This window comes from Ovis canadensis, chromosome 1, assembly GCF_042477335.2.
Source record: "Ovis canadensis isolate MfBH-ARS-UI-01 breed Bighorn chromosome 1, ARS-UI_OviCan_v2, whole genome shotgun sequence".
NCBI lineage: Eukaryota > Metazoa > Chordata > Mammalia > Artiodactyla > Bovidae > Ovis > Ovis canadensis.
This window is the reverse complement of record NC_091245.1, coordinates 105,766,664-105,793,762: the sequence shown is the minus strand read 5'-3', so window position 1 is coordinate 105,793,762 and position 27,099 is coordinate 105,766,664. Positions and strand designations below refer to the sequence as shown.

At 47.1% G+C, this 27,099-nt stretch overlaps 1 protein-coding gene across 11 annotated transcripts in view; it reads left to right on the top strand.

Annotated features, from left to right (window-relative positions):
- KCNN3 (potassium calcium-activated channel subfamily N member 3) overlaps window positions 1-27,099 on the top strand; it is a 163,391-nt gene that overhangs the window by 90,600 nt on the left and 45,692 nt on the right. For all 11 annotated transcript variants that reach the window (XM_069543693.1, XM_069543762.1, XM_069543729.1 and 8 more), the window contains exon 3: window positions 9,596-10,014. In XM_069543693.1, the coding sequence (XP_069399794.1) occupies window positions 9,596-10,014 (419 nt within the window). The remainder of the gene's footprint in view (window positions 1-9,595; window positions 10,015-27,099) is intronic.

Genomic DNA, 27,099 nt, shown 5'->3' with positions numbered 1-27,099 from the left:
TCTCTTGCCGTAGACCCAAAGCACCTTGACATCCAGTATCACACATTATTCCTCATTGTAACTGGAGGCCAACTGGTCCAGCCAAAGGCTTTCCAACTGAAGGGTTCTATGGAGGAGCGTGGGCCACCACACAGAGCTAGGTGGAGGAAGAGGTGAGTGAGTTGGCCTCTTTCCTACCCTTTCAACCAGAAGAGTTGTGAGTTTATCTGTTTCCCATATTGGGCTTTTATGGAAAATCTTATTAGAAAAAAGCAGCTCCACAGCTAGGAGAAGAGGGAAAACCACAAATTGGATCCAACCCTTCATGTTACAGATGAAGAATTTGAGGACCAGAGAGGGAAAGGGCCTTGCCCACGCACAGATGGTCAGTGGCAGAACACTCTGTCCCCTGTGGTGCTGTGGTCAGGCACCATTCTTGTTAACAATTCTTGTTACGTGAGTGAAAAATACTGGCTTTCTCAAACGCTATAATTTGGCTTTCACTGTCTAAGAAATGGGGATAAGAAAGGGCTTATAGAGGAATTCTCTGGTGGCTCAGTGGTTAAGAATCCACCTTGCATGCCGGGGATGTGAGTTCAGTTCCTGGTTGGGGAACTTAGATCCCACATGTATGCATGCTGAGTCGCTTCAGTCATGTCCAGCTCTTTGTGACTGTATGGACTGTAGCCTGTCAGGCTCCTCTGTCCATAGGGTTCTCCAGGCAAGAATACTGGAGTGGGTTACCATGTCCTCCTCCAGGGGATCTTCCTGACCCAGGATTCTAACCCATGTCTCCTGTGTCTCCTGCATTGCAGGCTGATTCTTTACCTCTAGACCCACCTGGGAAGCCTAAGATTCCACATGCGGTAGAGAAACTAAGCCTGTGCGCCACAATTAGAGAGTCTGTGAAGTGAAAAGTAAAAGTCATTCAGCCATGTCTGACTCTTTGCAACCCCTGGACTGTGGCCCACCAGGCTCCTCTGTCCATGGGATTCTCCAGGCCAGAATACTGGAGTGGGTAGCTGTTCCCTTCTCCCAACCCAGGAATCGAACCAGGGTCTCCCGCATTGCAGGTGGATTCTTCCGTGCACCACAGCAAAAGATGCCACGTGGCACAAGATTCTGTGTGCCTCAGCTAGGACCCAATACAGCTGGATAAATAAATAAAGACTTACAAAAGACAAGTATAATTACCAAAAAAAAAGAAAAAGAAAGGAAGGGCTTATGGTCACTACTGGCAGTCCCAAAGAAACTTCAGGCTCAAAAGTCCCTGTGGGGTCTCAAGCCCACTGGAGGAGGCCAACAGTGAACTCTGCCAGGGACACGCAGGAGAACCCTGGCCAGGCCAAAGAGTCACCAAAGGACATCACACGTAAGCCAGTAAGTCACAGCAGTTTCTGAGGGAGAAGGTTTCTTCTTAGAAAGACACAGAGCTGATGAGCATGGACCCTGACCCTCTGAGAGTCTTGGTGGTAGAATGATGGACTTTTGTGACAGTCCCCTCACTTGCTGACTTCTTTTCTACTTTCCCTTCCTCCTTTTCTTCAGCCACTTCCACAGAGCATTTGCTGCCTGGAAATTTATGTTAACCATTACTGCAAACCCAGGCGTTCATTTCATCACTGGCAATCAGTTCTTGTCCTTGGGGAAACCTAATTAGGTATTACAGGACTTTTGATGTCGTTTCCATGGAAACCTCCATAGTAATGGTGTACATGCAGAATATATGCTCCAGGGAGTTTGGAAAAAATACATATATATTATTACTGGATTTTAAGAAAATCTTTAATTTTTTTCCTCTTGCTTTTTTCCTGCATATATATATTTTTAAATCATGAAAATTTTCCCTGGAGTTTTTCTCCCACAGAGAAAACAGTAGAGAACACAAAGGGCCTTTTCCATCTTCTCTCCTTTAATTAAAAAAAATTGATAGTTGTACAAGAATGAAAGTTTTTTTGGATCGGTCAGAAAATGTCTAAGCAGGATCTCCCCTAACAGCTGAGAACATTTTGAGAAAAGATATTGCTTAAATAACTCAAAAGGCTTCAAGTCTTTCAAAATAGAATGGGGAAACGAGCAAATTCAATGAATCTATTCCAGACGTATTTACACTAAAAAAATAAAAGGCAGGTTCCCTGGTGCAGTTTCCTCTGTTAGGTTGATAGTGGGGGCTTCAAGACAGTCTCCTTGTCTCCCTGTCAAGACAGCCTGTTCCCAGCCCTGCAGTAACACATGGTGGGCTCCAGAGCTTGTACGTGAACTGACCTCTCCTGGGTGACCAGATGGCCCTTCAGGGTTGACTCCCACAGGGAGCTAGTGAATTGCATGATTGCTCCGTGAGAAACTCCAGTGAGGGAAGTGTGCAGACGTGGTCCGACTGAGGTGGGGGTGCAGATGGAAGGTGCAGAGAGAGAGAGAGCCTGTTAAGCACTCTCATGCCACAACTAAATTCAAAGGTTCTGGAGAACCTGTCAATTACTGAACTGTTTTCTTTAACACCTCTAATTGACCACTCAAGGATGGACCTCTTTGGTAGCTGCCAGCTGATCAATTTACCCCCCCAAATTTGCCAAGAAGATTCACCACTCCCAAGAGTCCCTGCACTTTTTCTCTTCCACACCCGGTAAATTCTGTTTTGCCTTTGTTCCGTGGTTCAGTCTGCCAGTTGACTTCCACACATGTGAGAAACACGTTGCATGCAAAATAACTCAAATGCTTGCAAATTCATTTTTTAAATGCTTTGAGTTTTCTTTGATATATGAAATGATGTGTCCCCTAGGTGGTGTAGGGGTCAGGGAAGCTGGCATGGCCCTTGATCATGATCCCCTCTTCATCCAGTTGCCCAGTTATTGGGACAGACTGGCCAGCCTTGTCTGATTAACCATGCTGGCTGGGAGGGTGGGAGTGGAAGTTCCTTCTATGGACTGTGGCCTGAGAAGCTGAAAGGGAAATGTTGGACATGGCAGGCAAATCACCCAACTTCTAACATGTGTGTTAAGTGAAGGCATGAGTTAGATTTGTTTATGTATTACTTACATGACAAAGCACACCCCATATTAATGACTGAGTAATCATTTAGCTCACGATTGTGTGGGTCAGCAGTCGGGGCAGGGCTCAGCATGGTAGTTCTTCTGCTGGTCTCACCTGGGGGTGAGCGTCTGTCATGCAGCTTGTCAAGGAAAGCCTCGTCTTATGTCTAGCAGCTGTGTTGGCATAGGTTGGAGTGACAGGGAATGTGGAGCCTAGTATTACAGCAAGCCCTGCTGCACTGACCTTCTTCAAAGGTCACAATCTACGTCATATTCTCTGATACCCCACTGGCGAAAGGAAGGCAAATGGCCAGCTTCAGATTCAAGGGCTTGAGAAATGGACTGTACTTCTTGCTGGAAAGAGAAGCAAAGTCACGCATGAAGAAGCAGACAAAAGGAATGGGAGGAATCAGTGGTATTGTGGTAGCACGACACCCGGTTTGTCTGATACAGGCCTTCCGAGCACTACTAACTCCCTGCCTTGCCCAAGAAGCTTTCCATGACGGTCCCTTATTGTGTCTCTTGTATGCTGGAGTTAATTGAGATCATGAGCTGATTCATGGGACATGTGTCTGATTCATATTTATATCACCACAGTTTTCTCACCTAGTTGATTCTAAAAAGAATCTTAAAAGAACTGAGGTATAATTGACAAATAAAATTGTATGTATTTAAAGTGTACAATGAGATGATTTGATACAAGTATACATTGTGAAATGATTACCACAAGTTAATTATCACATCTACTACCTCACATTGTTACCTTTTTTTTTTTAAAGAACACTCAAGACCTGTTCTCTTAGCATATTTCAAGTACTAGTTGGTACTTCCTAATTATTTTATTGAATTGAGGTGAGTTGAATTGGTTCTCCTTTCTTTCTAATTACAAGCTCCTTGAAGGCAAGTTTGGAATTGCTCTGTCACATAAAATCTCCCTCCCAAAGCTCTTGGAATTACACCAACTGGCTGAAAAATCCCACAGGCTCTTAGAACCAGTTAATGGCAGAGGATCAAGTCTGGAGCCAGCTCCGTTCAGGATAGTATCTGGGGTAAGAGCAGCACTTGCAGATGACCCCAGGTCCTGGCACCAAAGCATTCCGTTTTCAGGCTGGCCAAACCCCAAAGGAGTGGAATCACTGCTGGAGGCTAAGGAGGCAGTAAGACTCAGCAGTTTGGAGAATGTGGCGTTCCTTCCCCACTCAGGAGAAACCTGGGCAAGGTCAGGAAGGAAGAGTGTTTGTCGCAGAGCTGAGTCTTCTGCTCTATGACAGCTCAGAGCAGACTTTCCCCCTGCCCCCCATGCCAGATCCTGTCCGTGTCACTTCAGAACTGTTCCAGAATTTATCAGGGCGACCAGTCAGACTGCTCTAGAACTAGGTCTGGGTGGCTGAGACCTAACGAGAGGGGAGGACAGTCCTATGCCAGAGTCACCCTCCCCTCTCTGGTCCAGCACTGCTCCAGTACTTTCTAAGGCTTGGAGATCACTTGCGACCCTTTATTCCAGATTGGACCAGCCCCTGGGAATAGGAAGGTGTCCTTCTCATGGCATAAGATAACTTGTCAGATACTCGGTTAGTCACAGGCTTAGCAATGAGTTTTCTGCATGAGTTTCCATTGGGCCACTGTCCACCTGCCCTTTTCTTCACATGACATAGTCATTCACCCACACACCTCTTTATTCAGTGAAATTCCATTGACTGTACCAGGACCATCCTGGCCCTTGGAGAAAGGTGAGATGAGCCAGGCATGAGTCGTGTCCCCAGGGAGCTCACGTGCCTTGAGACCACACATGAGGTCTGCATAGAACAAGGGCTGAGAATAGAGCACAGAAGGACTTCCCTGGTGGTCCAGTGGTGAAGAGTCTGCCTGCCAATGCAGGGGACACGGGTTCGATCCCTCGCCTGGGAAGATTTCCACATGCTGCAGAGCAGCAAGGCCCATGTGCCAGCTAGCTGAAGCCAGTGTGCCCAGAGCCTGTGCTCTGAACAAGAGAAGCCAGCACAGTAAGCCTGCACAGCACAGCAAAGAGCAGCCCTCACGTGCTGCAGCCGGAGAAAAGCCCACGTGAAAACCCAGCACAGCCAAGAATAAATAATACATTAAAAAAAACCAACAGGCCACAGAAAAAGGGCTCTTCAGGGTGGAAGGCACTTCAGGGCTCATCCAACCTATCCGCCTGTTCCTCAGAGGAGGAAATCAGACCCAAGATGGGGGAGTCTAGTCATCCAGGGTCACACAGTCAACAGCAGTTATTAATTCACTACACAAGAATTTACCCAACACCTATATGTGCCTAGAGCTGGGCCGGCACCAGAGATTCCACAGCAAACAAGGCAGATATGACCCCTCATCACTTTTTGGGTCATAATTCAGGTTACATTTTGGGATCACCCAAGGAAACTTAAGGTGATCCAGAGCCTCATGCCTAGAGTTTCAGATTTACTTGGTCTAGGGTGGGCCAGAATGTGGGTCTTTAAAATAACCTTTCCAAGTGATTGTTGCAGACAGATCAAGAAACACTGCTCCGGGTGGTGGGTGGAGAGGTGGGAAAGAGATAGATAAAAACCAAGTTGTTGTTGTTCGATAGCTAAGAAAGTGAAAGTGAAGTTGCTCAGTCGTGTCCGACTCTTTGTGACCCCACGGACTGTATGTAGCCTACCACACTCCTCTGTTCAAGGGATTTTCTAGGCAAGAGTACTGGAGTGCCATTTCTTTCTCCAACAGCTAAGTCGTATCCAACTTTTTGCGACTCCATGCACTACAGCATTCTAGGCTCCCCTGTCCTTCACTCTCTGTTGGAGTTTGCTCAGATTCCCATCCATTGAGTTGGTGGTGCTATCCAACCGTCTCATCCTCTGCCGCCCCCTTCTCCTTTTGCCCTCAATCTTTCCCAGCATCAGGGTCTTTTCCAATGAGTAGGGTCTTTTCCAATGAGTTGGCTCTTGGCATCAGGTGGCCCAAGTGTTGGAGCTTCAGCTTCAGTCCTTCCAATGAATACTCAGGGTTCCAAGTAAAAATGAATACACAGCTGAGACTTGTGACTTGTAAGGAATGAACAGGATGCTGAGTGAGGATGCTGAGTGAGGATGTGGCAGGATGGGGTACTGTTATCTGCTTGAGTCTGAAAGGAGGGAGGCTACACTTAGAGAGTTGTGGTTCCAGGGGTCAGATGGGAGCAGGAACAAGGGTGTCCTCCTATGGGACAGCAAAGGAATCTTCTGGGCCGTACTGCCCACCCTGCTGACTGACAGACCCCTGCAATGGAGCCCTGTCTAGCAGAAACTCTTGATCTTCAGCCTGGACTATATCCCCATGGGCCCCCATACATACTGTCTCTCAGTGCCTCACAGGGATTAATAATCCCTCACGTTTTGAGAGTATAGGTATCCCTTGGTATCCACAGGGGATTGGCTCCAGTAAATTCTGTGAACACCAAAAGCTGAGGAGTAAGCTCAGTAAACTCTGTAGACACCAAAATCCAAGTCCCTTATAGAAAATGGTATAGAACCCTCAGCTCTCTGCATCCACAGTTCTTCATCTGTGGATATCGATGGCCGACTGTAGTTTGTAAAGAATGTTCTCTTGTATTATCTGTATTACTGGATCCTAATGCTAATCCCAAGAGATGGACAGGGTCAAGATTAATAGTATTATGACAGAGATGTGGAAATAGGCATAGAGAGGTGATGGGGCTTGCCTACGATCACACAGCTAGTGTCTGGATGTGTGAGACTTCAGTCCAGCTCACCAGCCTCCAACTCCACTACTGCATGTTGTCCCCCTCCCCAATCTTGTGCCAGGAAACTGTAGCAGAAGCAGGTCATGTGGGAGGCTGGTGGGGACACCACCCTGGTGCCAGCCACTTCTCATCAAGCTGGGCAGAACTGCCGACCTGCCGCCACTTGAACATGGATGGTGTACACTCTCACTCCTCATCAGGGAATCCAGGGAACCTGCGGCTCTGCCCAGAGTGAACCCAGTTACTATAGTAACCTGATGCAGTTCTTTCTTATAGGGCGGATGGTTTTCATTTTGTATTTGAAGAGTTTGGCCAGGCAGTCACGTTGCCATGGCTCGGCCTGTCGGTGGCAGTTAGGAGCAGAGGGAACCCTTTGAGCAGCCTCTAGATCCCCCTAATTGATGGTGGAAACCTGTGTCTGGAAAAACCCCGGCTCAGCTGAACTGGGGAAGGAGAGGGAGTCTCAGCTGGTGCTAGGCTGGTCGTCTCTCCCGTTTAGAGATCATGCCTTTCCAATTACAGCTGCCTGGGCTGAGGTTGGCCCCTCAGCCCCTTGCTCCCATAGTACCTTCTGTTAATAATTCACCTCCACAAGCCTCATCACAGGAGCCACGCTCAGAGCTGTTTCACTGCATCTTGAACACCCAGCCCCCGGCAGATAGAGGGCCTCCAGCATATGTTTGTTGAATGAATGAATGAATGAATGAATGACCTTTTGTAGTTTATGGAGCCCTTTTATACCCGTGATCTCCCCTAGTCCACGTCATAGCTGTATGAGATCCCAGGGCAGGAGGCAGGGTGAACTGTGGTCTAGCAAGGTGAGAGCATGGCTTGCACAGCTGCCTCCCCTCCGTGAGCACTCCTGCAGCCGCACCTGCCTCTTCACAGCCGGCTGAGTAGCCTAGTACTTGCTCCTTGTGGCAGGCAAAACGGCACAGGCAGACCCTAAAGCAGGGCGGCCAGGAGACCCCTTATCCAAGTCACATGACTACACTGATTCACCTCGAATTTGTGTCGCAGATCCCTTGACCCTCAGAGGTCCCAGGCATGGCTGCCACGGTTTTCTTTCCTGCATCCTCGGTTGTTAGGATGGTGGCCTGTGGGGGTGGCAGTGAAGGAAGGAGAAGAGAAAAGTGCTCGGTGACTAACTTCAAAATACAGCAATTAAAAAAAAAAATTACAAACGACAACAAAAGACAGCAGAAGTTTCCTTTGGCCCCAACTGTAGAGGAAACAGCAGGAGAGACAGAGGAAAGGGCCTCTACATCCCTAAACAACCTGTGAAGTGGAGCAAAGAGATGGGGGGTTGGTGAGGAAGTCTCAGCTCAGCCTTTGACCAGCACGCTGACCCAACCTCTCTGTTACTCCCGCCATGCTGAAGGTTAAGTCAAACTTTTCCAGGTTGAATCAAACTTCTGCCTCCCAACCCTGGCCCCAACATTCGTTTCTTTCTGAGGCAGCTGAATTTCTTTCTGGCCACCAATCCTTCCTGGCACTCGTGGGCTGCTCCTCTGGGCAGGTTGTACCAGTGCATGTGGGGCCCGGCTTGTGTTAGGCTGGGGGACCCTGGCCCTGCCCCCCACCTTATGGGCCAGCCCAAGCAGCCATGCAAAGAATTGCTCTGCGCAGCCCTGGAGCCGGCAACGTGTGGGGCTGTGTGATGGGCAAACCAGGACAGAGCAAGCTGGAGAGGCAAGAGCCCAGCACAGAGAGGGCATGGCATGGGGTAAACACTTCCATCACTTCTCAGAACTGAGGTGCATGCCTGTCCAGGAGGCCCCCATGTCCAACACAGGCCCCTGGTCTCAGGCCTCACCCTCTTAAGAATCAGGACCTTTGAATGTCCAAACTGGATCTCAGAGCCTCTCGTTTTGCAGCAGAGACTGGGGCCACGGAGGGGAAGGACATGAGGCCCCCTTGCATGGGGAACTCCACAGCGAGACCTCCTTGAGAACAAGCCAGGGCTTTCCTGGTGTGTGAACCCAGCGCTGAGCCCAGGCTGGGCTCACAGCAGGCACTCAGCAAAGGCTTGTTTCAGCTGCTTTGCTCATCTTCCCTGGTACGACAGCGAGAATCTCAGCTTTGTGGAAAGAAGGTGCGGGCTAGAAGGGAGCTTAGACAAACCCGAGCCCAACACTCATTTCCAGAAAGAGACCCCATGGATTAATAATGCTAAAAATAGCAATAACAATACTTATGGAGCTGGTCCTAGGCAGGATTCCCCACTCTTCATATATACTGGCCCATTGCAGCTTCATGGCCGCTTCTATGCAGCAGGTATTACTCTCACTGTCCCCAGAGGAGGAAACTGAGGCACAGAGAGGCTCAGTAACTGGCTCGAGGTCACAGAGCTAGTTACTGTAGGGATCAGGATCCAGATCCAGGCAGTCTGGCTCCAGGGCCCTCACCGCTAACACCCCGGCAGAGACTGAGAGCAATGTGCCGCCAGCAAACTGTTCTCCCCGTGGGGAGAGGAGTCTGTGTGAGCCCCTGTGAGTTCACTCACTGAGCCTTTTCATCTCCACATCCCCCTCAGGGCTCAGCTCAGGGCCTGGCAGGGGCCCAGGGACCTGTGTTCAATACAGTGAGCTGTCCGTCTTCTAAGTCATGGCACAGCCAGTTTAGGGGCCCCTTGGAGCTGGAAGGAACCTTGGGGAGCAATTTACAGAAACAGAGGCCCAGAGATTGATGTGTCTTAGCCAGGTCTCCTGACTGCCCCTCCAGGGCTGTCTTCCCCCAAGCGAGGGCTCCAAAGAGGTTCCCCGGGGAGGACCAGCTGCCCCGTCTTCCTTCACCCCCACTGTGGGCTTCCCTCTGGGCTGTGCTCACAGGCTTTCTGCTCCCACAGCTCTTCGTGATTGACAATGGTGCAGACGACTGGCGGATAGCCATGACCTATGAGCGTATCCTCTACATCAGCCTGGAGATGCTGGTGTGCGCCATCCACCCCATTCCTGGCGAGTACAAGTTCTTCTGGACGGCACGCCTGGCCTTCTCCTACACGCCCTCGCGGGCAGAGGCCGACGTGGACATCATCCTGTCCATCCCCATGTTCCTGCGCCTGTACCTGATCGCCCGTGTCATGCTACTGCATAGCAAGCTCTTCACCGATGCCTCGTCCCGCAGCATCGGGGCCCTCAACAAGATCAACTTCAACACGCGCTTTGTCATGAAGACCCTCATGACCATCTGCCCGGGCACTGTGCTGCTGGTGTTCAGCATCTCACTGTGGATCATTGCTGCCTGGACCGTCCGTGTCTGTGAAAGGTATTCCTGTGGGTCCGGTTCTGCGCTCACCTGGGGCCTCCCAGCACACTGCTCACGCTGGGATGAGGGCAGGGGGAGGGGAAGGGGGGCCCAGATGTATGTGGTCTGGTGGAAGAAGCAGGCATGTACCCAAACGCCTCGGGAGAAAATGGGAAAGGGGAGGCCAAGTTGGGCCTGAATATGAGCTGCAGCGTTGAAACATCGGGACCAAGGTAAGCTGGGGAAAACGCATGTATAATCTGCCTCATTTCTTGTTCTGTGTAAACCAATATATCTCAAAGCGTCCTGGTTATATCGTTACCCCTTTCTCACGTGTGACACTTTATAATTTCTGTGTTACCCCTCCCTCTTGGAGGTAAAGGATGCTTGCTAGCATTTTAAAGGCTCTGAGAAGTCCTGCAGTAATGAAACTAGTTTAATTTTGTTAACTCCAGATTTTCTCAAGCATCTTCACCCATGAGTGCTTTTCCTTGCGCATTACTATTGATGCCTCACTACTCAAAAAAATTTGGTCCACAGACCCATCAGCATCACTGGGAACTTGTTAAAACGAAGAATCTCAGGCCTCACCCCAGAACTCCTGAATAGAATTTTCGCTTTAACAAATTCGGTTGTGATTTGTATGCACCTTGACATTTGAGAAGTACTGCACTGATGAACTGTACTTTGGGAACCGTTGTTTTAGGAGGCTGGTGGCGGGGCCATGACTCAGAAGTGACTGATAGGGGAGGAGGGGGTGATGGCCTAATACAGACTGGGGGCCCTAGGGCATCATGCCAGCGCCTCAGAACTGCCATCGTTGAGGCTCAAGGTTCGTCCACGGCTACCCCCTTCCATAGCCATCGCCAAGCTGCCCTTTCTGACTCCTCTCCCTTTCAAGCTGGTTCTGGACATTCATTTTTCTCTATTTGTATGTGGAGTCTGAACATGAAGGCTAAAAACCTGGATTCTTCCCCTATGTAGCCATGAGATCTTGAGCAAGTCACTTCACATCTCTGAGCCTCAGTGTCCTCATTTTAAAATAAGAATCACTTGAGATAGAAAGGAAGATCTATATTCACTTGAGAGAGGTGATTTCAGTACGCTGGGAGGCCTGGTCATGCATCCTGTGTAATTTACTCAGATCCTGCAGTCACCCTTCATTCATCATCACTTCAAATGGCATTATCAAATATTCCATGCGCAGAGAAAACAAGCAAGAGAAGGCTGGAGGAGAGTCGGTTTAAAACCATCTCAGGTATGCACTGAACCACATTTCCCACCTATTTTGAAAATGTTCTGTATGCAGACGGTTCTTTCAGAAGTTTGGTCAGCAGACACACAATCAAACAAAGAGCCCATTCTGCTGCAGCCGGACAGGGGCCCCTTCATACGGCAGGGTCAGTTTCTTAGAGCCAGTACCAAGCTGGGACACATTTCTTACATAGAAAGCCCAGAGGACACACAATACCCATGTATTCAGAACCGCATCATTACTCAACAGCTGACATTATAACATCTGTTCTAAGTAGGACCATCCTCGCCAGGCTTCATGAAATTTCTCTGGTAAGCAGACATTCTTTCTACAATGGAGAAAGCATATGTTTGGGTTCCAAGCCCAAAGTCCTCTTAATTGAGCAATATGGTGCCAGTCACTTTACCTTTCTGGGCCTCAGTTTTCTCTTCTGCAAGCTGGAATTAATAATACCAACTTTTTAGGATTTGTTGTTGGAGCCAGATAACACATGTGAAATGTATATCGTAATAGTGATAGTAACAATAAATAATAATAACAGAGATCTCTGATAACTCTTGGGAATCCTGTAGCTGCTTTTTAATAATTAGAACAAGCCTACTATAGGTAGACCTATGCTCTTCTTGTTTTCCTTTGTAATTGATCAAAGCTGAGTCTTCTAGCAACAATACTAATTGAATTTACATAGCCCTTTAAGGTGTTTGAAATCTTCCATGTTCTCAAATCAATCCTGTTTGGTGTGTATCATCACCTCATTGTCTCAGATGAGCAAACATGGAACAAAGTACCAGCAAGTGAGTTTCATTGTTTATTGAACCTGTCAGAAAGTATGGGTGATGATTTTTTATTGGAAGATAAGCCTGCTTCAAAATGTGTAACTTGCAAAGTGCTCTGTTGTGCTGAATGACCCTCCATGGCCTCCACGCTGGGACTGGGTTGACCTGGCCCTCATCAGCCTGTGGGCCTCTGTCTGCAGAGATGACTGACATGCCCAGCTGAAGCCCAAGGCAAAGGCGCAGAGAAGCAATGAGCAAATCAAAGGTTCTCCTGAAGTTTCCCCTTCTCTTGTGAAAAGGCCCTTTGACCAGGAGGCATCTGCTTAGATCTCACATGAGGTATATTAAAACACATGTTGTCATCACCCCTGTTTCTTGGGCACTTTCCCTGTGCCAGTTCTGTGTGAACTAATTCACCGGCAACTCCATTTGCCCTCACAGTGCGCCTGTGAGAGTGCACTGTGGCTGCCCTCATTTTAGAGTGGAGGAAACTGATGTCAAGTGACTGGCCCGAGGAGCCAGGACACACGGAGCCAGAATTCGAACTTGCTTCTGACTCTGAACTTTATATTTGTCTCACCAGCCCAGGCCAAATGCTGCACTTACAAGGAAACTGTGGCCTAAACTCTCCTGGCGACGTTCCCGACCCGAGCGCCTTAAAGCCACTGAGACTGACACTTAGATCCCAGTCTGGCTGTTTGGCCTGCCTCCGATGTCTGTGCTCTTAACCATTTTGTCACCCCGTTTTCAGGGCCACCTTCATGTTAATTTCCAACTTATCCGAGTGTAGGTAGTGGATGCTGTGGTGGGCCACCCAGGGGTCCCCTCTCCACCCAGGCTCTCATTCCCTCATCTGGGGTTGTTGGCCATGGCAGAATTGCTCTGGATGAAGGGAGCTGCCTCAGCCAGGGTCAGGCCTCCTGCCCAGGGCAGCAAGCATCCAGCAACTTGTCAGTGTAGGAGCTTAAAGGCCCAGCCCCTCCATCCCCTGCAGGATAGCTCTGCAGGGCCTTCCCAGTTTCCGGACTCCTGTGGGATCACGTGATACTGGACCTTCTCCCCGTCCCCCGTCCTCCAGACCTCAGGCACCACCCGCCTTGATCCTGAGCGCAGGCCCAGCAAACCTTCCGCACTCACATCTCAGCATCTCAGTGACTTTCCCAGGCATCTGACCTATGGAACTGTGATTTTCCTAATCAGGCAAAGCACTGCTTTTACAAAGACCAAGCAATTTCTTTTAGAACCAAGCCCAAATGAGCATTGTCTTTCCTCAATGTCAAATAATAAGCAAGACTGGCAGAGACAGGAATTAGTCAGCCAGAGACTGTCCAGAAACTGGAGGCAGGGGCTGCTGTGGAGGCCCAGAGCCTTGGCCAGGGTGGGAGGACAGTGTGGGCAAGATGGTCTTGATTGCTCTCAGCCTGATGGAATGACAATTCTGTCACCTGAGACAGCAGAGAGGGTAAAGGACTTGCCCAAGGTCACATAGCAGCGTGACAGGTTCTCGAAAAAACTCCCCTCTGCTGATACCCCCAGCGGGGCTTGTTCACATTCCAGGTGGGTTTCATCAGCCCGGATGCATCTCTAGCTGTGTACACACACTTCTGAAGTTGCTATGGAAATCCCTCCTCAGCAAGCCTCATTTGAAAAGACATTTCTCATAACTGGGGTTGGCTTTTATGTGACAATAAAGGTTTTTCACATTTCCTCCTTCCAAGGAGGGAGAGAGAATTGGTAATTACCCAGAACAGCCTGCTATCAGGAGGGCAGTGCCTGGTTGCTGGGAGGGCAGCATCAACAGCAGGCTTGTTTTCCCTGGACCCCGCCGAGGCATTACATCATGGGTTCCGAGGCCTGACAGTTGTGGCACTCGGCATTCTCTGGGATTCTCCTGGCCGTGTGCCTGCCTCCCACAGGCCTCCCAGAGCCCATCCGAGGAACCTCCTCATTAAGCACTGTCACACGCCAAGCAGCCTAGCTGGTGGAGAGACCGTTGGAGGCCCCAGGCCTAAAGGCCACCAGGTGGGGCAGGGGGCTTCCTTTTCAGGGGGCACACCCCAAAAGAAGCCTACCAGCTCATATATGGGCGCTTATCTTCCTAGGAGAAGCAACAGGGTCTCCCACGACACTAATAGAGTGAGCCGAGGCTTGTGATCCCTAGCCTCTTGGATGGAATCCCTTTGGTCTCCTCTCTCCTGAGGCCCCAGGCTGTGTCAGTATCTCAGGACTTCCAGCCTATCCACAGGTCCTTGGTGATGATGGTGTGAATTTCTATCTATGTCTGCACATTGGCATTTTTGTGAGAAATTTAATTCTGGAGACCTGGTTGCTAGAACAGGAGAAAAACCATGAATGGCCATTCTTTCTCTCATTAAAACAGAGCCACCCCTCCCATCACAAGGAAGATAAGAAGAGACTTCCAAGCTATAGAACAATTTATTATTTATTTATTTAGAACAATTTATAATAAATATCCATAGAGCAGGGGGAGGGTGATGCTCAGAAAAATTGCACTATCAGGGGTCCATGATTTTAGAGGTTGCAAACCACTGGTTTGGAGAGTGAGGAGACTAGTTAGTAAGGATAGAAAATTATCTGTCACATAGATGAAGCCTGCTAGACCCAAAACCCTGCCCTCTAGCTGGAGCAAGGGGAAATCAGCCTCCTTTAGGGTAGAGGAGCAGCCTGGGGCCATCCTGCTGCTGGTGCCACGTCTGGATAGGTCCCTCCTCATTCAAAGTTGGATTCCTGGCAGTGGGCAGCGGAGCAGGGAGGAGTAAGGAGGGGAAGGAAGGGAGGGAGAAGGGAAGGGGAGTCCTATAGGAGGCCTTTGAAGCAAATCTGCAGCATTAAGAAAGAGGAAAATAATTCTCAAGATGCAAAAGATTGCTTATGAGGAACAAAAAGCAACATTTGAAGATTGCTGGGTATCCCTTATAGGGTGCCAGAAGGTGATCATCACAGAGAAGAGTGGGCAGACAGGAAATGAAAATGTATCTAGTTCACATAAGCCTAGAGTTCACAGAGGACAACTGTTTTAGCAAAAAGAGAATCTACATCAGGGCGCTGATTTTTTTTTTTAATGCAGAATGTGAAGGACAAAGTTAAAGGTTCTCTCTGAATGTAGAAGACAAGAACAAAGAGATGAGAGAAGAGGGTGAATAGGACAGAATTAGAAGCTGCAGAGTCAAGGCTAAGTCCTAGCACTAGAGTTATTTTGGAGGAAGAAACCATAATAAATTAGATAAAAGCATAATCAAGGACATACATGAAGAAAACTTTTCCAGAATTGGCTGCCCAGAGGGGTGGTGAGGAGGTTAAGATTAGTCAGATCAAAAAGGTTTCTGTTTTCCAGCTAGAATAGGGGGAACATTTACTGAATCATAGGGTTAAACATAAGGAAATTAACCCTGGATATTCATTGGAAGGACTGATGCTGAAGCTGAAGTTCCAACACTTTGGCCACCTGATGCAAAGAACTGATTCATTGGAAAAGACCCTGATGCTGGGAAAGATTGAAGGCAGGAGAAGGGGACGACAGAGGATGAGATGGTTAGGTAGCACCACCGACTCAATGGACATGAAGTTGAGGAAAGTCCAGGAGATAGTGAAGGACAGGGAAGCCTGGTGTGCTGCAGTCGATGAGGTCCCAAAGAGTCAGACGCAACTTAGCAACTGAACAACAACAAGGTTAAGCAATCTGAGATGCACATAGGCAATACAGAGCGGACTTTTCCTTAGGAACCCTAAATTCTAGGAGACATTGGGGCATTAGTGTCATTTACATGAAGGAACACAAGGGTCATTCTTGGAGTTTTGTGGGCTTAGAGGTTACAACTTACATTTTTCGGGGAGCTTGGGTATTAGTTGACCCAGGGGTGAATCGTAGTTAGGATCTTAACAATGGAACAGTATGAAAAACAGACAGGACAGTACTGAAGCCAGGTAAACATTCGATCCCGACTACATTTAAACATGACCGTGCAACCAAATTCTAATGTCAAAGAAAGAGTAGATTCTGGAAAGAGTAAATGGATGCAATAAAATAATTCAATAGTGGTGAGAGGGTCGCTAACCCACAGACTAAAAAGGTGAGAGAAGTCTAGAAAGGATTAATAATACATGCTAAATTCATCGTCTTAAGTAGAAGAGAATTTTAAAAGCCTTCTCTCTCAATTTTAATAATTAGAGAAATACAGGTTAAATCTTTTTTTTTTAATTTTTTTAAATCATTTTTTAAAGCTAAAGGTAACCACAGGAAGAGTTTTATAAGTCTAATGATGATAACAATAGCGTCAGCCAGGTATTGTTTCGCTTCATCCAGACCACAGCTCCACGAGGCATGGGACTATTGTCATCTTCATCCTGCATGGGAGGAAACTGAGGCACAGGGAAGTTACGGTTTTGCAATGTGCCTTGGGTCATGGAACCAGGGGTCTGCAGACCTGAGACCACCGCCCGCCGCACCCCCCCAACCCCGCCCCCAGCCTCCTGTCTGAGAGTCTCGCTTTTTCCTACCCGGAGAAGGTGCGTTTTCCACATTCCTGGATGAGAAACACAAACATCATCAGAGACAGAAAAATAAAGGAACCAGGAAGGAAAAATTGAAAAACAGAAAGCATGAAAAAAGGTGAGAGGAAACCAAACTTAAAATGTGTCACGATCAACAGAACGGAATTTACCTCCCCAATTAGAAGACAGTGTTGCTTACTTAGATAGGATTTAAAAGCAAAACTAAATGTTATGCTGTTTACAAAAGAGGTACCTTAAATAGAAAGGTCCAGAAAAATAAATGAATAGCAAAGATGTATTAGGTGAGTACAAACCAAAGGGCAATTGAGTAGAAATCTTCATTTTAAACCAAGTTGAATTCAAAGCCAAAATCATTAAATGGTCCAAAGGAACCATTTATAACCATAAATGCGTTATACACGGTAATACTGTGAACTTTTTATGCAAAAATAAATAAGGAGATAGAGAATCTGAGTTTTTAATGTTTTAATTGACTGATAAATTTTGAACTTTGTAGCTGATAAATAATACATTTTTAAAGCACCCATTGAACATTTACAAAAATTGATCAACTTCTTGGCCACACATTTCAAAACATCAGAAAAAAAATTTCAGGCATATTGTCTAACTTCAAGGCCACAAAACTTCCACTAAAAGGAAACTTTGGGGCAGTGGGATTTTGAAAGCGATCTCCTCAATTACAACTTGTTCAAAAGAGAATTATTCAAAACTACCATTGAAGACTATTTTAAAAATTACAACTCTATAAACCAAAACTCAGGATGGACCCAAAGTTGTGCTCAGATGAAAAATATCCTTAAAGTTTTACACTGAGAAAAAGAAGCATGGAAATAAATTGAATTCATTAGGAGAACAAAAAGGCTCAGGAGAACAAATTAGTTTTATAACAAAGACAGGAATTAATGAATTTAAAAACAGAATTAGTAAATCTCAAAGGTATCAATGTTTAGCAAGTCTAATCAAGAAAAAAAAGAAAACACAAAACTAGAAATTTTAAAGTAGAATACCTACTGATTCTGAGGATAATTTAATAAATAAAAGAGAATAGCTTAACTTTTTTTTGAAAGCAAAGACCTTTGAGGAAGACTTTCTCCACCAGATATCATTAATAAAATGTATTATAAAACTAAGGTAATTAAGTCTCTTTGGCATTGCTGAAAAATCAGTAATGACTGATCAATGAAACCTAAGGGAAACCTTCAAAATAAATCCCACTTTGTGAGAACTCAATATTTGAGCGGAAAAACCAATTAGGAAGCAATAGATTATTCCATACATGTTAATAGAAAGATGGGATACTTGGATGAAAAATCAAATTAGAATCCCACCTCTCACCAAAATAAATTCCAGGTGGATCAAAAAGTCAGATATAAAAAGAAACCATGAACAAACTCCAGAAAATAAAGTGAATATTTAATCAATCCTGAGATGGGAGAGAATTGTTAAGCATAAAATTTTAGAAGAAAAGAAATGTGAAGGAAAACACTGGAGTATCTGATTACATTATACATACAATTTTGGATTTCTGTTCTTCAAAAAAAATAATAAACTTATTTAAAAGGCAAATGTTACACTAGGAAAAATATTGGCAGCAAACATGACAAGAGGTAAATATCTCTGTTGTACAAAGCAATCCTAGTTACCAATCAGAAAAACTCATCTTCTCAGTTTAAAAAAAAAAGCTAAAAATAAAAACACAGCCACAAAGAAAGAAATACAAATAGCCAATAAAATGAAAAAACACAGCCTCTCAAATCAAAGAACTGCAAATTGAAACTACAAGGAGAATTGCTTTTTCTCCTCTGGAACTGACAAAATTTTAAATAAATATAATTCAATGCTGAACAAAGTTGTTATTGGTGGTGGTGGAGTGGGTGGGTTGTTTCTCTCATACTGATGGCAAGAAGGAAAATTAGCACTGCCTTTCTGCAAAACAATTTAGCAGTATGTCAAGGGAGCCTTTACAAGTTCATAACTTTAACCCAGGAATTCTCCTTCTAGGAAGCTATTCTAATGAAATAATCAATTTATGTCAAGGTCCTTCATATGCATTCTACAATAGTGGAGAATCAGAAACCAAGTAAGTGTCCAGGATTTAAGCAGTTAAATAAATCATAGCACATCCATATGGGTAATCAAGCAACAATTTTTGTTTTTAAACCCATCCTTTGAAGACTATAATAAAGTAGGAAAAAGTCATGATGTAATATTTTTTGAAAGGATCACACAAAAGTATTATATAGGATGTTACCAATTAAAAATAGATATCTAACATGCATAGAAAATGCTTGGGAAACACATATATTGTTTTCTGTGGGATGTTACATGTGATTTTTTTGGTTACATTTTATTTGCGATGAGAATGCATGACAATGTGTGTGTGTGTTTTAATGTAAAGAGGGATCATTTTGTTTTTTTCTCCCTCCACAAAGCCCCTCGTCTCATCTTCCACAGAAACTCATATTTTCTATCAACAGGGCTTGAAAGTAAAGTTGAATGGCTCACTCAGTTTTTACATGTAATTTTCTCAGAGAAGCACAATATAAGTTCCTTCCTAAAGGGTTCCCCTTCAGATCTAGCAGGCACTGTCCTCAGTGGACAAGGTAACCAGACGACGTGAGCCTAGGCTGGGGTCCTCCCTCCCCCAGGCAGGGGTGACACTTAGAGAGCCCCTCTGTGGCCGCGGGATGATTACGGGAGGACCTAGAACCAGTGTCCAAGCAGGTGGAGTTCTGCAGGTTAGGTGTGATCCGAGGCCCGGCTGGCATTAGCTCTTCAGCACCGGCACTGGGTGGGTCAGGCTCTAGGGGCCCAGCGATGACGCGGGAGCGCCCTATCCAGTCATGAGAAACTGCCAGCCCCCGGGTGCTTCCGGCAAGGTCAAGGCGTTTGGAGCAGGCTGGTGCAGGGGGCGCGGGGCGGGCGGGGCAGGGGCGGTGGGCGGGGTCTCAGGGGAGGGGCGGGCTTCGGGGAGGAGCCAGTCGGCGGCTCTGGGCACTGTCAGAGTTCAGGTTCAACCCTGCTGTGGCGCGCGTGCCCAGAGACACAAGAATAAACTTGAGGACTGGTCCTCTGTCCCAGCGCTGCCTCTCTCTCCTGCTTCTTGCAGAGTCCCGTTCTTATTTCACGTGCGTGTTTTGCACTGATCCTTACTCGCTCACAGACCACTTGCTCTTTCTCTGTTGTTTCTGATTCAAAATTTCTTTCCTCTTTTTCTTGGCAGTATTTTTGTGCCCTTTGATACTCTGGCATGGCAATTGTTAATTTGTGACTGGTTTATTTGTATTTTTTATTTACATTAAATAACATTCACAAATTATAAGTAACGAATGACACCTCTTAGAAAGGGGAATCAAGAAACGAGGAAAATGCCCCCCAAAAGTAGCATTCTGAAGCACTGTTTGGGACACTGTGGGTGCAAAGTGAACTCTGTTATACAGAGAAACCATTCTATTTTAACAGTCAAGTCAATCTCCAGATTCCTCCTGCCTCTGTTACACTAAACACTAGGTTTCCCTAAACTCTCGCTGGGAGGTGCTGGGCTCAGTTGCTTCAGTTGTGTCCGAATCTTTGCGATCTTATGGGCTGTAGCCCACCAGACTCCTCTGTCCATGGGCTTCTCCAGGCAAGAATACTGGAGTGGGTTGCCATGCCCTCCTCCAAGGGATCTTCCCCACCCAGGCATCGAACCAGTGTCTTCTTCATCTCTTACATTGCAGGCGGATTCTTTACTGCTGAGCCACTGGGGAAGCCTGGTGCTGAGAGGTGGCCAGTGCCTTTTTGCCTCCAGGATTTTTGCCTTAGGGTAGATCCATATAAGGGCAGGGCTGTTTCTCCAGCTGGAAAGAATCATTCAACCTTTCTCAACCAGGATCTGAGAATTAAGCCCTACAGAAAAGACCTGAATGACCATCTTTCTGATACCACCCAGAATGGTACACAGTTAGTACCATCCTTGATGTATAAGAGGGAAGTTGCCTGGTTTTCTATCATAGATGCCTAAGGGGACCCAGGCTTCTCTTCCCTAGGACCACATGAAAAAGCCTGCACCACTAGGAGGGGACAGTGCCAAAAATCTTACAGGGGTGGGAATCCTTGGAGGGAGCCAAGGTGAGGAAAAGGGAGGGCTTCCTGTAAGCTGCGTCAGCCACGTCTATTTGTGGGCTGACATTTGTCAAGACAGGAAATCTACATTCTGTCAACTTTTCCATTTTTCAACTTTGGGGTGGTTTTGTTTGCCCCTGGCGATGCCATGGTGCCCTGCATCTCAGTGCAGGCCCCCCCCACCAACAAGGGCTGGGACCCTCATCCCACAGCTCTTCTCCATGTGTTTAGTGGCCTGGCACATGTCATGCGCACTCCTTGCCACCCTGCGCTTTCCTCCCCCCTCCACTGTGGGCACGGCTGCTGCTGCCCAGGCTAGTGTGAAACCCTGCACTCCTGCTCTCATTGCATAGCTGCTGGGAGATTTTTTTTTCATAAGATAGTCTCCTTCCACTTAATAGAGTCTCCTCCATCCCCTGAGACTTGACTCCAGCCTCCCAGAGGCTGAGCTGGAAGGGAATATGGGTGAGATAGGACTTCCCTGGTGGCTCAGACAGTAAAGCGTCTGTCTACAATGCAGGAGACCTGGGTTTGATCCCTGGGTTGGGAAGATTCCCTGGAGAAGGAAATGGCAACCCACTCCAGTACTCTTGCCTAGAAAATCCCATGGGCGGAGGAGCCTGGTGTCCATGGGGTTGCAAAGAGTCGGACATGACTGAGCGACTTCACTTTCTTTCTTTTTTTCTTTCTTTCTATGCTACACTCCAAGTGGCACCTCATTGAGCATCCCCAGCCCCACTCTACCTCCCACCCCACCTGGATGCCTACTTCCCGGCTCTGTGCGCTGCCCAAGGGTTTCCCTGGCAACCTCCAACCCCTGGTGGCTTGGGAATAGTGGCCCTGGGAACCCACCAACCCTACCACACCTGGTTCTTTGGTTTTCCCAAGAAGTTCATGGGATCTGCCTGCCAATAAAGGTCCGAGGCAGGCATGGACATGCTGAGAAGGCCAGATGGGCTCAACACCCCCACGATAGAGGGGGCACAGAATCTAGTGAGTAAGGCTCCTTTTGAAAATGATAAACATGTCTGAGCTGAGCCAATACATGCAGTGACACTGTGGTGACAGTGCTCAGAGGCTGGTTACAGCCTGAACTCAGGGTTAAAAGACAGTTTGGCTTCTGGTTCCACCATCAACCTTGGACATTGTACATGTACTTAATCTCTCTAGAGTCATGCTGCCTCTACTGACCATGCTCTGGGACAGGGAACTCATCACTGTAAAAGACCATTCATTCAACAAACTCATGGTTGCCAGGGCAGGGGGAAGGATGAGGGGGAAGAGATAGTTAGGGAGCTTGGGATGGACATGTACACACTGCTCTGTTTACAATAGATAACCAACAAGGTCCTTCTGTCTTGCAGGGAACTCTGCTCAATGTTATGTAGCAGCCTGGATGAGAGGGGAGTTTGGAGGAGAATGGATACATGTCTATGTATGGCTGAGTCTCTTTACTGTCCACCTGAAACTATCACAACAGTGTCAATTGGCTATATTCCAATATAAAATAAAAGTTAAAAAATAAAGATTCAATCCAATCTGCAGACAACTCTGACTTAGAACTATCTTCCTAATCTTTGTTCAAATTAAATTCCTTGTAGTTTCTGACCTGGGTCCTAACACTGTCTTCTTCAGCCACACAAAACTTCAAGCAACAAACGCTGGTGGTTAAACCATTGCCTTCTAGGCAGATACAGGCTTGGGGTCTTGCTCCACCTCTTAAGCACCCTGACCTTGGGCAAGCTAGCCTCAGGACAACCAGGAAATGGGATAATTCACAAAAAGCCCTTAGCACAAAGCTAAGTATTTAGCACATGCCGCGTACCCAGTGAGGCAGGCTTGTCTTCCCTCTTCCACTGTGCATGTGCGTGTCTAGTTGCTTCATTCGTGTCTGACTCTGTGCGACCCCATGGACTGTAGCCCTCCAGGATCCTCAGTCCCTAACATTCTCTAGGCAAGAATACTAGAGTGGGTTGCCTATGCCCTCCTCCAGGGGATCTTCCCCACCCAGGGATTGAACCTGAGTCTCCCTTCTCTCTTGCATTGCAGGCAGGTTCTTTACCACTGAGCCACCGGGGAAGCCCCTTAAATATTTGAGAATTCAGGTTTCATCTTCTTTGATCTAAAGTTCTCTGATCCTTCAACACAGGACTCTGTCCTGATCAGACTCCACTCTCTTGCTCACCCTCCTCCTTGTTCATCAATGTCTCCACCAGTTGGAGGTCCCAGACTGAACACAGTGCCCCAAGGATTAGGCAAACTTCCATTTTCTCACCAATATTTTTTAATGCAGCTTGAGAGTGGCCCATAGCAAGGGCAAGCATCTCCCAGAACAAGCAAAATGACCTGGAATTAGGGAGTGAGATTCAGAGCACATCTCTGTTTAGGTGTAGCACTTTGGACATTCCTCTCCTACAGCCCCACAGCCTGTTTTGTTAATATTCCCTGAATTCAACTGCACAGGCCCTGCCTAATCTGTGCCTTGTGACCAGCACCCCCACCCCACTCGGCCCGCCACCTGACTGAGCCACAGCCGAGTTCAGGCCGGGGGTGTTAAGCCAAGTGGAGAACCAGGTAGGACTCTTAGTGTCAAGAGGCTCATGTCCTGTTTCCGGGACATGACTCATTTATTCCCATCCTTCAGATCTCAGCTGAAGTATAACTTCTCTGGAGAGACCTTCCAGGCAGGTCCCACCTGAGTAGGTTTCCTCTCCAACCCCATTACTTAAAAAAAAATCATTGCAACCTTGTTTCTTTATCACCTTCAACAGTATGTGCCATAGATTTGTAAGTATATGCTTGGGCTCGAGTTGTTATTGGTCTCCATGGACATCCCTAGCAAGGTGCTGGGGATCTGGCCTGGGAGCCCATTTCTCTGCCTTCGTCTTCCTGCTGATAAAAGCATTGGTTTATCAGACCCATGCAGATCTTTAAACAGAGAATGCCCAAATGTTGAGCTCACTCCCTCCACCCTCTGCTCTCTGGACCATTTCATACTGGTCTTCCCCACTCCCTTCTTTCCTCCATCAGATCTGCTTCCTAAATGACATTCTCCACCCCAGAGAATGCATCCACTTTCTCAAGAATGCATCCTGACCTCCTAAGTCTAAACACTGAGCCAAGTCTGTCCCCTGAGCTGTAACGTTCAATTATGAATCACTTGCTGAGTAACACTAACATTAATGGTTATCAAGCCCTACAGTTCACCAGGCATTGTGTTGCTGCTGCTAAGTCACTTCAGTCGTGTCCGACTCTGTGCGACCCCACAGATGGCAGCCCACCAGGCTCCCCCATCCCTGGGATTCCTGAGGCAAGAACACTGGAGTGGGTCGCCATTTCCTTCTCCAACGCATGAAAGTGAAAAGTGAAAGTGAAGTAGCTCAGTCGTGTCCGACCCTCCGCGACCCCATGGAGTGCAGCCTGTCAGGCTCCTCCGTCCATGGGATTTTCCAGGCAGGAGAACTGGAGTGGGGTGCCATTGCTTAGATAGTAAAACACACATATAAGCCCACATGGGATTTATAGTCTACCAGGGAAGACTGTGTAGAACAATAATAACTCAAGACACATGTATGTACTTTCAAATCTATGGTACATACTGTTGAAGGTGTTAAGATAAACAAGATTGCGATGATTTTTAAGTAATGGGGTTGGAGAGGAATCCTACTCAGGTGGGACCTGCTTGGAAGGTCTCTCCACAGAGGTTATGTTTCAGCTAAGATCTGAAGGATGGGAAGGAACGAGTCATTTACAGACCAAGGGGTGAGCTTTCCAAGAAGAGGGAATAGCACCTACAAAGGTCCTGAGCTGGCAAAGAGCATGGTTGTGGAGAGGCTGGAAGGAGAGTGATATGGATGAGCATGCGACTGCAAGGCCTGAGCTGCAGAGGGGACTCCAGGGGCCGTGTTAAGGGGTCAAAGGCAAGTGCAGTGGGAGGCCTCTGAAAGTTTTAAGTCAGAAAGTAATACAACCTCGTTCATTCTAAGACTGTCACTCTGCACCTTGTGGAGAATAAATTGGAAATGGGCACGAAAACTACCAGGAGGATGAGTTAGAAGGCCATTGCACAGACCAGGCAAAAGAGAATGGTGGCTTAGAAGGGTGGCGGCGGCGGAGTAGAGTCCTTGACTGCCTCCTGTGTACCCGGCCAAGACTGAGTGTCCCACGTATTAGGCCTCTGTTCAAAGTCATCGTTGTTGCTGTTTAGTCACTAAGTTGCGTCCAACTTTTGCGACCCCCTACTGCAGCACACAGGCTTCCCTGTCCTTCACCATTGCCCAGAGTTTGCTCAAACTCATGTCCATTGAATCAGTGATGCCATCCAACCATCTCATCCTCTGTCACCCGCTTCTCCTCCTGCCTTCAGTCTTTCCCGCATCAGGGTCTTGTCTTCACATCAGGTGGCCAAAGCATTGGAGCTTCAGCTCCAGCATCAGTCCTTCCAAACTCACCCCGCTGCCCCTCATTTCCCTCTGCTTCTCTATCTTCTTTTTCTTAAGAACTTTTCCAGTTAGTATTAGTTTTCAGCTGCAAATCACAGGGAACCCAAAGAGCAGCTTGAACAAAATAGAACTTTCTTTCTTATGCGAAAGAAGACTGGGAAAGGGTCAGTAAGAAGCAGGTGTGGCGCTTCGTGGCATTAGGAACCCAGGCTTCTTCTGGCTTGTCTTGCCAGCCTTGGTATGTGGCCTCTTCCTCGTAGTTCAAGAAGGCTGCCAGAGCTCTGGCTATCCCATCTACGTTCTAGCCAGCAGGAGGGAGGAAGGGACAAAATAATGTGTGCTTTTTTTTCCTCTAAAGACATTTCTTAAAAGTAACACATGTCATTTCCATTCACATTCATTGCTCATTCACGTGGCTGGGAAAATGTAGTCTTTATTGTTGGCAGCCATTACTCATCCCTGGGCTCTTTTACCAGTGAAGAAGGGGAGAAGGACTATTGGGGCATAACTATCCCACAGGCTCAAAACTGTTCACTATCTTTGTGCCTATGCCCACCCCCCTTCAACCCTTATTCAGACCTTAAGCCCTATGGTTCTTACACTGTAATGTCTCTCAGACTCAGCTCTTCCTGCTGCCTCCCAGACACAGATCCCTGTCATCTTACACTGGATTGTAGAAGTAGCTCCTCTGACCTAAAATTATATTATCACTAGATACATTCTGTTACCCCTAAAAGTCCTGCAGTTGCTCCCTTAGAAGGTTATGTCACATTCCTTGTTTTAGTGTTCAAGGCCTTCTATAGTTAACCTACACTAGAACCCATTTAGTTCAGTTTCAGTAACATTAGCAATGATTGTAATGCGTGGGTGCTAAGCCACTTCAGTCGTGTCTGACTCTTTGCAACCCTATGGACCTAACCCTCCAGGCTCCTCTGTCCATGGGATTCTCTAGGTAAGAGTACTGACGTGGGCTGCCATTTCCTTCTCTAGGGGATCTTCCCAACCTAGGGATCTAACCCGGGTCTCTTAGGTCTCCTGCACTGGCAGGCAGATTCTTTACCACTAGCGCCACCCGGGAAGCCAGGCGAGTCATTTCAGCTCAGTTCAGTTCAGTTCAGTCGCTCAGTTGTGTCCGACTCTTTGCGACCCCGTGAATCACAGCATGCCAGTCCTCCCTGTCCATCACCAATTCCCGGAGTTCACTCAGACTCACATCCATCGAATCAGTGATACCATCCAGCCATCTCATCCTCTGTCATCCCCTTCTCCTCCTGCCCCCAATCCCTCCCAGCATCAGAGTCTTTTCCAATGAGTCAACTCTTCGCATGAGGTGGCCAAAGTACTGGAGTTTCAGCTTTAGCTCAAGAGTCTTCTCCAACACCACAGTTCAAAAGCATCAATTCTTTGGCGCTCAGCCTTCTTCACAGTCATTTACCCTCTATTAAATAAGACAAGTACCTATGAGTGTAGATGGTTCTTGGGGAACACTGGATCTTTTCCTTTGCTGAGCCTCATTCTTCTGATCTGTAGGTTGGAGATATAAGCCTGTCTCACCTACTTCCTATATTTAAGTATGAAATTCAAATAAGAGAAGGCATGAAAGGCTGGGGAACACATAAAATCCAGGACTCACGCTCTTCTGTTTCTCCCAATGACCCAGAGAAGTAAGCAGGCAGAATAGAGTCCAGAGACCCTGTTTAGTGGATTAGAACATGGCGACTCAATGAGGCTTGGTGATTTGTCCTGTCCCTGACTCATAGGGCAGAAGTGGCCTGGGACCCTGGGATCCTGACTACCTGCTATCACATTCTTGGGTTATTTGTTGAATTTGGGGGTTGTCTTCTGTGATTGTGTTGGGGCTAAAGGAGAAAAAGCCAACTGTGCAAAGCGAATTAACTTTTGCTTTCAGCTGGGACTCTGAGGTCAACTTATCATGTGTTTAAGGGCATGCTATCTGCTACCTAGATTGAAATTGTGATCGGTGCTGTAGAAAAAC